General features: G+C 46.0%; 1 protein-coding gene across 7 annotated transcripts in view; it reads right to left on the bottom strand.

Moving 5' to 3' along the window:
- Nucleotides 1-49: 49 nt before the first annotated feature.
- The window catches only part of ttll3 (tubulin tyrosine ligase-like family, member 3), a 13,435-nt gene continuing 96 nt past the window's right edge, over nt 50-13,388 (bottom strand). The window contains exons 1-18 of one of the 7 annotated variants that reach the window (XM_042090834.1): nt 13,263-13,388; nt 8,847-8,982; nt 8,126-8,579; nt 6,414-6,483; nt 5,457-5,714; nt 4,500-4,601; nt 4,085-4,188; nt 3,817-3,991; nt 3,661-3,713; nt 3,339-3,467; nt 3,073-3,187; nt 2,825-2,944; nt 2,497-2,689; nt 2,239-2,387; nt 1,862-2,105; nt 1,594-1,786; nt 1,242-1,484; nt 50-771 (exon numbers count right to left, since the gene is read on the bottom strand). The exon at nt 13,263-13,388 is cut by the window's right edge and continues 96 nt beyond it. In XM_042090834.1, coding sequence (XP_041946768.1) covers nt 136-771; nt 1,242-1,484; nt 1,594-1,786; nt 1,862-2,105; nt 2,239-2,387; nt 2,497-2,689; nt 2,825-2,944; nt 3,073-3,187; nt 3,339-3,467; nt 3,661-3,713; nt 3,817-3,991; nt 4,085-4,188; nt 4,500-4,601; nt 5,457-5,556 — 2,556 coding nt within the window. In that variant the 5' untranslated portion in view covers nt 5,557-5,714; nt 6,414-6,483; nt 8,126-8,579; nt 8,847-8,982; nt 13,263-13,388 and the 3' untranslated portion in view covers nt 50-135. Of the gene's footprint in view, nt 772-1,241; nt 1,485-1,593; nt 1,787-1,861; nt 2,106-2,238; nt 2,388-2,496; nt 2,690-2,824; nt 2,945-3,072; nt 3,188-3,338; nt 3,468-3,660; nt 3,714-3,816; nt 3,992-4,084; nt 4,189-4,499; nt 4,602-5,456; nt 5,715-6,059; nt 6,223-6,251; nt 6,386-6,413; nt 8,083-8,125; nt 8,580-8,846; nt 11,251-13,262 lie in introns of those variants that run through there. The other 6 variants (XM_042090835.1, XM_042090832.1, XM_042090836.1 and 3 more) reach the window with 6 other exon arrangements.

Genomic DNA, 13,388 nt, shown 5'->3' with positions numbered 1-13,388 from the left:
AAGTAGTATATATTAATCAATAATTTACCTTTGAGTAATCTCACAAATGTTTTGGTTGCATGATACTTTATTGTGAGGTACAGTGGTTATATATGTGCAAAAAATGTTTAAACAAGTTGTCCTCTCTGAACGCCATCATATTTTATGCATGCTCCGCCCAACACAGGTGACTCTTAACATCTTATGTTGGTGTCGGGAGAATGATTGGTATCGGAAACTGGCCTGTGGGACAACTGGAGTGGGAACCAACAACGTGGGGCCCCTGTCTGAATTATGTAGGCTGAACACCCCCAGAGAAAGAACAGGACCAGGGGGAAACTCTTTAACACGAGCCTTCCCTGATCTGGGCCTCGCTGCATGTCCACAGAGAAATGGCTTCCTTAAGGGCACATCCAGGGACCGAGTTAGCACCCTGGGTGGCAGTTTCAAGTTGTCTGTGATGCTGATATGGTGAGGGACTCTCTGTATCTCTCCAGTCCCATGACTACCCAGCCTGTTCAATGCTGCTGATGGCTGCACCCTGGGTTTTTTGAATGTCAACTCTGTCACCATTGACTTGAAACTTTTCTTGATGTTAGCAGGTGGTAGCTTCTCAGTTGATTTCTCAGTTTTGTCCTCAGAGTCTTTGCGTGGTGAGCGACGCCGCACTTGGGGTGGCGGTGGGATGAAACGAGGCTCAGAGGGCTTTGGAGCAGGAGGGCGTGGTTTCCTGATCTGAGAGCCTTCAATGAGCAGATTGATCCCCACATACTGAGGTACATCTACTGCTGCCTACAGGTAAACCACACAGGTGGAGTAGGTTAGAACAATTACCTGCTAATCCCTTTTTTATTGATACTTAAAGAAGAATTCCGGTGTTTTTTTACATAGATCTCTGTTTTTCGAGGCCACCAAGTAGGCCTACTGTTGGTACAAAGTGTAGCACTTTAGTTTTCTGGCATCTCAAGCTGTTGCCTGCAGCAACTCGAGCTAGGTAGAACTGATTGTTTTCGGGGGTTTTCCATACCGTCAGTACTCGGTGACCTTGAGAAACAGTGATCTATGTGAAAAATCACCAGAATTCTCCTTTAATGACATAATGACACAACAATTTACACCATCCACAATGTCATGTGTCCTCATATCAATTTAACACATATTGTCAATTAACTTCTATAGAAAAAACCTATAGTGCTGATAATAAATGACGTTGACACTTAGAGAATTTCACACTTAACTCAAAGATTCATCCTCCACCTCACCTGCTTGTAAATGAGCTCAAAGCCTCCGGTGTAGGCATTGCGATCAAACCTCCAGTCCAGGACCACGCGCAGCGTATCCTCCTGGACCGCCGTGCACAGTCTGGTGGTGACAGACGTAGACGGCGCCATGGTGGGACTGGCATTGATCTCCAGCAGCCACGGCCTCAGGTCCCGACCGAGCATGAAGTCTGCTCCGTACAGCTCAAAGCTGCCCCGCCGCGACTCCACCAGGTCCTGTGCCGTCTGCAACAACAACAACACATTGCATTTATATAGCGCTTTTCAAGGCATCCAAAAGCGCTTTACAGTGAAGGGGGAACCTCAGTAACAACCACCAATGTGTAGCACCCACCTGCAGTGCGTGCACCACTGCCGACTTCATCCCCGGGACCACCACACCGCCCCACTTGGCCCCCAATCCCTGCCTGGACAGGTAGGAGCGGAACTGGTCACATGACCACATGTTGTCCTCCGGAACTTCGGGGTGGCGCTGCAGCGATGGCTGAAAATGCTTCTGGATGGAATTGTTGCATAAATGCACAGAGCTGAAAAACAGTCATTGAAAAAGTCAATGTGAGATCAACGAAAGACCATGAAAACCATGACAAACATTCACTTACTTTTCCATGGTCTCCACTGAGTAAGGCTGGGTGGAAAAGCGAAGGTAGCACTTCTTATAAAACCAAATGGTGAGGGGATTCCACTCAGTGACCAGGAACCACTGACGCAGGTCAAACTTGGTGCCATGAATCAGCAGGGGGCGCTCTAGATACTTCTGCACCACCCACTTACTGTCCTTTATCAGTGTTGGGTCGCTATCCACGAGCTTCAGGATCTCATCCAGGCGTTTTGAGCACATAATGCCTGAGGAAACAGGAGAGAGACTACAATTTTGTAAAACAAATGGCCTGCAGTGCTTATTATGGTCTATGATACAGCTGTGTGAAGAGACTACATAAAATAACACTTTAACAACAACATGCTAAAGGGAGCTCACCTCTGCCGCGGGACTTTGCTCCAGGTTTGACAATCCAGATGTTGTGGACGCCATCAGTGTCCATCTGTGGACAGACTTCACGTAGCCTCTGCAGTATATCTTGGCAACTGCTCAAATAATATGCGCTACCTTCGACATCGGCACCATCACTGGGTGAGTGAAAGAAAGAGTGACTCGTCTGAAACACGCTGACACACCAATGAACTTATTTTGGGTTAAAAGGCTCTTATTATGAAGGTGAAAGAAGAGAACACTCACTGGACAACCAGGTAGTAGTTGTGAATGAACTCTGACCACTGCTGGTCTGTCAAGGTGGGTGGCGTCTCCATGGATATGTCTATGTCATTGTGTTCCAGGCTGTCAAGGAAGTCCTTGCACACTTGCAAAGCACTTTCGATGATTCTAGGGCTCACCGGTGACACGGCAGGCCTTTTACAGGGTTTCTTAGATACTGTGGAGATGAAAACATTCTGTGAACACGGCTCAGCTGATGGGGGATCTTATTAAACAACACCCACAAATTAATAATGAACGAACAGTGACTGTGAAACTAGTATTAACTCTTCACAAATAGTCTGTCATTTACTTGGACGTGCCGGATCAGTTGTACAAGCAGATGCAACTCCTTCACCTGTGCCCCACTCCCCTCGACTTCTCTCCACGATGAACTGAAGCAGACCTGTGCAAGCTGTTCTCCTAAAGTCCTCTTACAAGAAAATTAGTTGGACAAACAAAATGTTGTGGTATGCTGCATAGGACAAAATATTTAATACACATGAATATGGTTGCTGCCAGGGATTGAGAGAGTAAAGAACAGTGGATGCAGATACTGACCTACAAACGCATGCTTCTCATCCTCAGCACCCAGTCTGTAACAGCGTGGAAAAAAGCTATCTGGGTCTGCTGCATCGAACCACTGCAGGTTCCTTAGGTTCACACACAGACCCACCTAGAAAGAGAGAGAAGATAGAAATTAAGAGAGTGTGTGGGCACTTGCAGAACATGGTGGTCATTGTGACCACTAGAATGAAAATAATGCAATAGGATGTCTATGGACATTATTGTTGTTTGGCAGTGATACTTTGTGGGTCTGGGCTAACCTTGGTGGTGAAGGTTCCAGCCTTGGCAAAGTGATTGATCATCTGTTCCTTCCTTAGTGAGCGCGTATCAATGGTGTCCCTTCGTGTCGTCCAGTAGAAGAATGATAACTCATTCCTAACAAGTCGTGACTAAAAATAGAATAGCAAAAAGAACAAAGAAATGTAAAGTATGTCAAGAACAAAGACATGTAATGAACACAAAGTGAGAGGATGTCACTGAAAGCAATTCCATATCTATTCTGTGACCCTGGAGAATAAATTGATATTACTCTCCAAAAAAAAAAAAACATTGTCCTTGGAAGCAATTTCAGAAATATCTCACCATCAGGTTATGCAAATCATTGAGATCATCTTTGTCAGTTTCCTCTGGACTGTCTACAAAAACAAATAAGATTATATTGACAGAGACACTGACGACAGAATTACAAGAGTGACCACTGATATAAAAACACTGGGCTTTCGTGTCCTCACTCCACACCATCATCATCGTCGTCACCGCTGTCATCCCCATCATTTGTGTCATCTTCATCCTCTTCACGACGACGCATCGCCTGCTGATTGGCCCGTGGCAGACGACGTTCCACCCACCCCCTTGCCCTCAGAGCAGTGCGGACCACAGGATATGGGCCCTGTATAGAAAATATCCTCCGCATCTGACAAGATAGGGAATGTGGAGTTGCTGGTCACCATACAGAAATGTGAATAGGTTGGAATGAATACGGAAAGGTCACGGAATTCAACAGTACTTTGACAGCCTTGTCCACCAGAACACGGGCCATCCGCAGCCTCTCAGGGTTGATCATGGGCAGGTTGAGCAGGCTGCGCCGCACCTTCCCTTCTGTAGGTGGTGCTGGTAAAAGCAAAACATAACACCACTACCACCAAAGCAAGAAACCAGGCTCATCCATAAGTTACTCATTACACACACAATCTGGGATTCAACACCACACACAGCACTGCTGCTGATCTAAACAATGTTCCCATTAGAAACTAATTCAACAGGATGTACTGTATACTGGTAAAAGTGAGTGCCCATGCATGATTGTAAACGGTACAATGGTCGAAGTCTGTGTCTGCCTGTGTCTGTGCTTCAAGTATCAGCAGTGACATGTACAGAATGAGTGGTGCTGTGGGCTAGATGTGGCAGATGATTGTTCCTACATGGAGTGGTCCGTGAGCACTTCTCTGGGCTGGACTGGGCGGGAGACTGTGCCCGCTGCTGCGGTCTACCTGGCCGATCTCCATCACTCTGGCCCTCCACATCTGGGGAAGGGGAGGTAGCACATCAGTAGCACATACATACTTTATATTCACCACATATTCACTAATGAGGACATTCATTAAGGATCTGTGCAAGGGATGAAGGCACCCAGAGACAAGCGCGCACACACACACACGCACACGCACACGCACACACACACACAGTCACAATCTCTAAACATCATATGTGCCTGCATGGTGACAGGACATTCAGTTTGCGCGGTCTGATGCAGACAAAACTGAAGTAATTTGTCCCAAATTGCCTATTCGAAAATAAAACCTTACTTTGGAACTGGGCCAGGAGCAAAACGAGATACACTCAACACAATATAAATAATCCCTTTAAGACCGTAACTTGAGCTCTGACATTGACCTTTCCACCACTGGATCAAAGAGCAAGGCCATGGAACTGTAATGCCCTCATTCTTGCTTGCCGCATCGTAATTGTCCGCTGCGACGCATTTCTGACCATGATCCTCATGATTTATTCAGAATGTGTACTGACGCTCCTTTACAGTCAATGCAAACACTGAAGGCTATATTGCGCTGTATAAGGTGTCTCCACTGCGGTGTCCACGGTGATTGAGGGTTTTTAAGGCTCTTTAAAATGCTTAACTCAAAACCGGACTGAAACACACACCTGAGCAACCCCAGCTAATCCCTAAACAAGAGGTAAACAGACTCCTCTTTCTTTTCTCTCCTGGCATGTTTGTTGTAGGCTGACATACATAGATAGATTAGATAGATAGATAGATAGATAGATAGATAGATAGATAGAGGAACACATATTTTTCGCCAATACGCTGTGTGATTGAACAGAGAGTGGAGAAAAGGGCATTTTTATATTGGCCCACTCACCACTCACTGCACTTGAGGGCACAAGGTTCTTTTCTGTGGCCGTTAGCCTGTCCTCCCTGTGTCCTGGCTGGACATATCTCCTGGTCTTAGGGACCTCCATTCAGTCGGCACCGGTTCAGAGTGTCATGGACACCTGGTGCTCTGGCCCCTCTTGCATGCTCCTTCCGCAGCCCAGGTCTGTTACCTTCCTGTTGATCTCATATGTCGGCCATTGGTTTGGGTTCAGCTCGCTGACCAATCCTGTTGTCAGTGCTGCCACTGGAAAGACCCATAAGGGGGATAGAAAAGGATTACAGGTGTGACAAATCCAGTATGAAAGACATGAATGGACACAATGACATACACGCACGTTACAAGAGCTTGCATGTAAATACATTCAGGTTAAATGCAGGCTGGATAGCACATTAGCAAGATGAGTTTTAGAGGCAGAGCTGATTGATAAGGAGGTTGGATTGCATCGCCGAAGATAGCCTGGCTACACCTGTCACCTCAAAGGCACTGAAAAGGGCATTGTAAGCTACATGCCTCTTATCTTGCCTTGGTCGTCTTTACATTTAGGAAGATAGAAAATAAACAGAAAAGTAAATTAAACGAACTGCCTACATTCAAGATCGCTTCAGGTCTGACAGATGTAATTTCTCTGACATAGGCTACATAGCCAAGGCTAGTCCCAAACTTCAAGCCACAGAAGTCTAGTTATTACGCTCCACATCTATATAGTTATGACGCCATAATGCATGCAGGAGATAAGACACCTATGAATGATTGTGCTAGGAGGACGATGCGTCATATCACCTGTCTGTCAGCCGACATGCAAGTTCTCTTATCCCCAAATGTCGTTTTGAAATACTTGAAGTTTTCCACCCCCCATCACAACCAAGAAGGTTAGCTCGACTGCGCTGAAAACTCCGGCAAGCAATCAGGTGACGGCATGACGGGCAAGTTCCAGCGACTTACCTGGTTTCGCACGCTCTTGCTGTCCAGTGCCCACCCCATCGAGATTCGGGTGCTGGTGGTCGTATTGCACCTGCGCAAAGAGTTCAATCCTCTGCACTTTCACACATTGCCTATCACGTGTTTACTGTATCCATAACAACAGCACATATGAAATAGAATACGTGACCAAAGCAAAAGCCAAGCCCCTTCACTAAAAATATTTTAACGCTAGACAATCATGTTGCATTTGTTCTCAAATTTCTCAAAGACTTTGTGATAGAAGACGTCGATTGTTTGTGATAGAAGACGTCGAACTCTGGCCTATATAAATAAAAATGTATTTATTTTCAAAATATATGAATTGCCCTTGACAATATCATGGAATTAGGCTGCGGTTTGCTATGCATGCAAAATGGCCTACTTTACATATACCTTGTTGTTGCAAGGTTACATATAACCACTAGATGGCTTACTCTGACAATTTTATGCATAGCCCATAGTTCCACATTTAGTAGCCTATTAGGCTACAGTCTCCTAGTTGTCCAGTCTACTGTTAAGCTACTTGTCAGGTATCATTTTTATCAATAGCCTACTTTCCTGGATGAATGCCCCAGTGAATCTCTTGGCAATGAATATGTTTAGAGTAGGCAACAGAACATATAGGCTACCTCACAGACAAATTAAAAAGAAAAGCAGATGCTCTCTCCCCCCCCCCCCCCCCTCTCTCTCTTTCTCTCCCTCTCTCACGGTCTCTCCCTCTCTCAAAAATCCCAGAGGAATTGGAATGTAGGATTAATCAGTCTTCCCATCTCTTGGTACCCCCATTCAGGCCTAGTCTGTTCAGTCATTTTAAGGACACCCAATTTTAGAATCAACCAACAATATATTTCAAATTTTTATGAACGGCGAAAAATTGGATCAGAGTCAGAATCAGATGACACTTCTAAATATGGTAAGGCAATCCAGAACCTATGTCAATAGCCTTTGGAAAACTGTGTGGACGAATATAAATTGACTAAAAAACTCCCCAAAACATCCATTGGATTAGACAAATGAACATCTCTGTAATAAAAACAGATGGAGTTCTGACATGCTAGGCTATCATATCCCCTATACAAAGGAACACATATGAAGAGCAGGTGGTTGGATGGATGAATGGTGAATGGAAACCCCAGAGTGCAACGCTTGGTCATTTGTTCTCGACTTGTGCTGTTTATTTTCAAACATAAACTGAAGGACAGGTGGGATTTGTATTGGCTCAGAGTCAGAACTCAGAGCCTTTTCACTGGTGCTTATCCACTGTTTGCACAGTAGTGTGCTGCTGTGTTTGTTGTGTCTTCTTGACCCATTTTACAGCTAGAGGTGACTTTGAGTTGCCACGGGTCTTTGCTGCTGCTATAACCGTTACAGAGAAGGATGTGGTCGTTGTAAATGATCCGCTTAAATCCCACAATTTTCAAATAGGCTACATCTAAAATGTCAACTGTTTTTCAACTTGCAGTGTTGCTTGCGACAGTGTGGTCACTGTCTGTAAACCTTTGTGGCTGTTTGAAGTGGATAGTACTCAGCAGTTTTGTCTAAATACTATTCTGGCCCAACAGTCAGCTTTGTGGGGATGGGAGGGGCAACTGCTATTGAACAGTGGGCAATGTGTAAGTGTGTGAGGGTGTGAGCGTGCTGTATGTCATTACCATCATGTATGTGGATACTGTGTGTGAATGCATCTGTTTTACCATCCACTTGGACTTGCAAAAGCCAGGCATCCCTTTAAGTTGGGCTTTTGTTTGGCGGCCTAAGAGAACAGTCTCTGTTTCCACGAGATCGCCGCCCACTCCACCTCCATCCCTGCGTTCCAGCGCCTGGGCCAAAGATGAACAGAGAGAGAGAGAGAGAGGGAGAGAGGGACAAAGAAAAAATGGGGGGTGGAGAGATAGGACAGAAGGAGAGAGAGTGAGAAAGAAAAGGAGAGAGAGAGAGAGGGAGGGCTGAAGACACAGTAAGAAGGCGAAACAGCAGCTCGGGGCCGTTGCTCTGTTCCTGTGTGCATGAAGACACTGTGTGCATGTTGGCCACGCCTCGCTCTTGCTCCCTCACAGAGCACCATTGTGTTGCGTGAATGTTTCTACTATAGTGATGTCATAGTTTGTCATTCCCAGAGCAGTGCTTGTGCTGAGGTAAACTGGCTTTCTGTGAGGAAGGAAAATGACAATCAGACAGTCCACACAGACACACACACACAGAGAGAGGGGGAGAGAGTGAGAGCGAGAGAGAGAGAGAGTAAACAAGTATACAATCTCACAAAACTTCATCATCCAAGGTTATCATCCTTATCATCCTTCCACACTACACATGTATGGAAGTAGACGGTTAAGGACATTGAAGCACAAGGCCTTGTAACCTTCACCTTCTGAACCCTCTCAACTCAACCAGCTTCATCATTTGAATGTCATTTACATGTTGTTTGCCTGGCAGTTGGAGCTCTTGGTCGTGCTTCTCGTGTTGGACAGCTCATGCAAATGGGGCTTTCTTCTTGGCCAGCTGCCTCTCATGGGCCTCAGTTGCTTCTGAGCGTACAGGGGCAGACGGACTGCTGAGGGTGAGGAAAGAGGTATGGGTGTGGTGATGGTGGCAGGGGTGAGGTGAGCTTGCCGTTGTCAATTTCCAAAGGGAGACAGGTGTGCACTAGTCTAGACAAGAGAGATGTGTTTACATTTGTGTGTGTGTGTGTGTGTGTGCGTGAGACTGACACTGTTTATAATTAATGATTGTCTTCTTGTGTGTGTCCTGGACATATCAAAGCTGCAGAATATGGAATATGTTGAGTCCATATTAAAACTGTTTATTATCATCAATGTAACCTTTGTCTGCAGGTTATGTTATGCTCCGCTAACTGATGTCATGAGCAATTATCCTCTGTGGGTTATCATCCTGTCATGTCAGCCGCACCTGCTATCAGTAGCAACACTAGATGGAGTCAACAAATTACTATGGGAGGAACGATCCCAAAACCTGTTGAACAAGATTCTCTTTCACTTTCCCATCTCCCGGTTTTTCCTCCTTGTCTTAACGGCTTCTTACTGGCGGGAACTCTCTCAAAAATAATCTCTTGGCAAACAGACCTGTCGTCCTCATGGCTGTCCTATGCACATGTCTGGCCAATTAAAGCCCCTCTCCGCCCGAATGGAGAGGGCTGGCTCCGACTTGGCTGTTGACCAGCTACCGTTTCCAACACACTACTATGGTTTGTTAGCGTCGCCATGAGATTGAGATAAATGGGGAACTGGTGGAGGTTTTTCAAGAGTGGGTTTTTATTTCACAGAGCTGTTTGCTTTTTATATGTGTTTCTGAGATGCAGAGGTCAAAGTCATGTCAAGAAATGTCAAGTGCAGAGATAGCAATCTACATAGATAAGATAAGACCACTGAAGCCATCAGTACACATCACTACATTATACAGACTCAAATATGCACAAATGCAGCTTGTGTAACGGAACACATTTAACTGCCAAAAGAGATATCCCTGTCTTGAATAACTACAGCGTAGTGGGGGAATATGTAAGGAAAGAAATATGAATGGCAGGAATGCATACAGATATGTTTTTGCTCCCAGCTGAAATGTCTCTAAACCTGCTGTCAGTGAATGGTCAAACAGGCCTGGTTTTGACTGAGTGTTCAAAGGCAGTGAGCTGTTCACTAAAAGCGCCGCGCTGCATAAATACCAGTGGCGATGATGGTGATAGTGATAATAACCAACTGATGTGTAGGCCTACACAAGCGAAGAAACAGAGGAGCTCTCTCTCTCTCTCTCCCTCTCTCTCTTTTTCTCTCTCCACCTGCCAGCCTCTTATCTGCTTCATTAGAATTCTCACTCTCTCGCATGCATAGGCCGCCCACATGGCTTTGGAGATTCATAACAGCACAAACACACAGAGAGAGAGAGAGAGAGAGAGAGAGAGCGATAAAGTCTGTCTAAATATAGCCAGAGCAGAGTTTTTTCCTCTGTCCTTATAAAGCGCTCTGGAGATTCTGAGCGGAGTATCCTCGACTTGGCTGCACTCCGGAGAGTAGATTGCACCACCCCACCGGACTGGGAACACAGCCATGACTCTCTCTCTCCTCTAGCTGAGGTTTCCTGCTTCGTCTTTTTTCCCCCTGCGTCTTTCTATCTTCAAAAAATCTTTATAGAGTTTTTATCTTTACTCACAGGGGTGAGAGGCATCGGGAGGAACATACTAAAATAGGGAAAGATCCGAGGAGGAACAAAAGCAAGGCAGAGGGGAGTGATGGAGCTCACTTTGGCAGTGCAAAAAAGGAGATGCTCCCTGGCTGAAGAGCGAGCACTCTCCATTTTGAAAAATGGATCTCTTGGGGGTGTTTCAATCAGTTCTGCTTTGTTTTGTACAGTGCTAAAAAAAAAAATGAAGGCTTGTCTTTCTAATCTCTTTCTCATACTACATCATTTGAAATACCATTATGCCAGTTCACATGGAACTGCCAAGCTTATCCAAAAGCATCATGTCAAATAGAGTGGGTTTTGCTGATGATAGCTACTTTTTCACGAGTGAAAGATGCTGACATGTGTGTGCCTCGCTCTGAACTGAACCCTGGAGGACAAGCATGGGAATCCCCTTGTTTCCCCAGTGTTGCTCCGACACCTTCCTCCCCTGCCCTCTGGGGGCAGCTGTCTTATCTGGAAGAGAGATTACCCAGCTTCCTCAAAATCTCGTCTCAGAGTTCCTCTGGTCCACGACACAGCTGGTGGGCACTCCTGCTGACACAAGAGCCAGTCTCGCAGCTCTGTTATCATTACGAACACACTCTGCTTTATGTCTGTCTCTCTTTTCTGCATCCCTCTCTCTCTGCTGTTGTGACGTTTGCACACACATGCCTAATATTTATCAGTCTCTGCTTCTTCACAATGCTTACATTTTCTCTATGCCACCCATCCCCCTCACCCTCTCTCTCTCTCTCTCATTCTCTTTCTCTCTCTCTCTCTCTGCCTGTTCTACTTATTTTCCTCTCCTTCAGGGTTTTCTCTGGTGTATCCCCATATTAGATAGAATGTGGTAAAGCAGAGAGGCCTGTCTTTCCCACAGCTGTCTCCAGATGACAACGGTGACAGCAGACGCAGCGCAGACTGCACACAGAGGGCACAGAGGTCACGGAGTAAGAGCTTGACTGTGTGTTTCTTGAGCCTTCTGGGTCTCCGTACACCTGTTGCCCCTCGGCCTTTCCTCCTGCCGTGCGCTGACCCACAGAAACTCAGAGGGAAATAAAAACATCCTCTATTTAGATACGAGGACTCTTACCCTACACCTACGCACGGTGAGCAGGCCTGGTGTTTCCCCAGAATAGGGAGAATGAGAGTGTATCAGCGAGGGGATGAGAAAGCGTTAGTCGTGAGGAGCTGAGCAGCAGAGTTACATAAAGGATTCCCCCCCTCCAACACAGCATCCCCCTCTGCCTGTTAGATTCAATGTCAACGTCCGCGCGGGAGCGTGAGGGAGGGAAAGAGAGCAATACTGCTGAAAGGAGAGTGAGACGGAGGGACGAATATACAGTATATATGTGCGTGTGCGTGTGTGTATGTGTGTGTGTGAGAGAGAGAGAGAGAGAGAGAGAGGGTGAGGGGGATGGGTGGCAGAGAGAAAATGTAAGCATTGTGAAGAAGCAGAGACTGATAAATATTAGGCATGTGTGTGCAAACGTCACAACAGCACAGTCTTGACAGGCAGCAAATGGCAACTGGGGGGTGGGGAGCAGGGCCATCCCTTGGTACACACACTCCTTGGGGCACACACACTGTGCAGAGAGCAGGGTGTGTGTGCGTGTGCAGGGTGTTTGAATGGCTTCACCAGGTGCAGCGTTTAGGCCTCTGAGCCTCCTGCTCTGATCCGGCATGCTTTACGGCACCTCTGACAGATGCTCCGACAGGAGGAGGTCTTTGACAGTTGTGCCTCTGTCTCTCCGGCGGGAACTGTCAAACTCATGATGGCACCCCTCAACTGCAGATACTGAACAGTGAAAAATCAGAGTTTTTTTTTTTTTTTACAAGACAGTGTAACTGAGAGCAATGCATTTGATCACTCTTTTGAATCTCAAAAGTATCTGAAAGACTATATTCTCAAATGTGCTATGTTTCTATGTTCTAAAGTACTCTTCAGCTTTTCATGGTACATAGCAAAAAAACTCAAAGTAGGAACAAAAATAGCACAAACATTTCTGTTACAAAATATTTCTAAATTCAAATTCATTGGCATAATATTCCAGACTTGCAGTTCACTGTTATTTTAGCCAACATGTCATAACATGGCAGGGCAGAAATCCAATATTTTATGAAATAACATGCAGCAAGTTAAATTAAAGACACATGGCTTGCCTGAAGTGTGAGAACAACAAACTGATTGTGTGGTGTGAGCATGTGTAGTTTTTCCTGTGTTGCGTGTGTCTGTGCAGATGAAACTCCTGATTAGGTAATAAACGCATGTAGGACTGTGGGTCTGAATGGGTGCTGTTCAGACAGGAAGGCCTCAGCCAAGGGAGGCCTGGCAGGGCGAGGGAAGAGACACCACCGAGGGCCAGCGTGTATGTCGACTGCTGATAAGGAAATCTGGCAAAGAATCAAGAATATCCCCATTCTGACCCCAACATGCTCACACACAAACACACTCTCTCTGTGTGCCCCCCCCCTCTCTCTTGTCTGTTTCTCTCTCTCTGTCTGTCTGTCTCTGTCTCTCTATCTCTTTCTCACACACACACTGAACACACACACAGAGAGACACACACAGACATGGATACAAACACACACACACACACACACACGTTGTCACACAGACACAAATACAAACACACACACACACATTATACATACCCTTCCCTTCTCTCTCTCCCTTCCTCATGTGTACTCTTTCACATGCTGGTGATGTTCAGGGCATGCAGCAGTGGCCTCTGTGCCTCAGGCCTGGCTGAGTGGGTGGGAGAAGGCGAGTGAGGGAGA

Source organism: Alosa sapidissima, chromosome 4, assembly GCF_018492685.1.
Source record: "Alosa sapidissima isolate fAloSap1 chromosome 4, fAloSap1.pri, whole genome shotgun sequence".
Lineage (NCBI taxonomy): Eukaryota > Metazoa > Chordata > Actinopteri > Clupeiformes > Clupeidae > Alosa > Alosa sapidissima.
The sequence above is the reverse complement of the archived record's forward strand: the minus strand, read 5'-3'. Positions and strand labels throughout refer to the sequence as shown.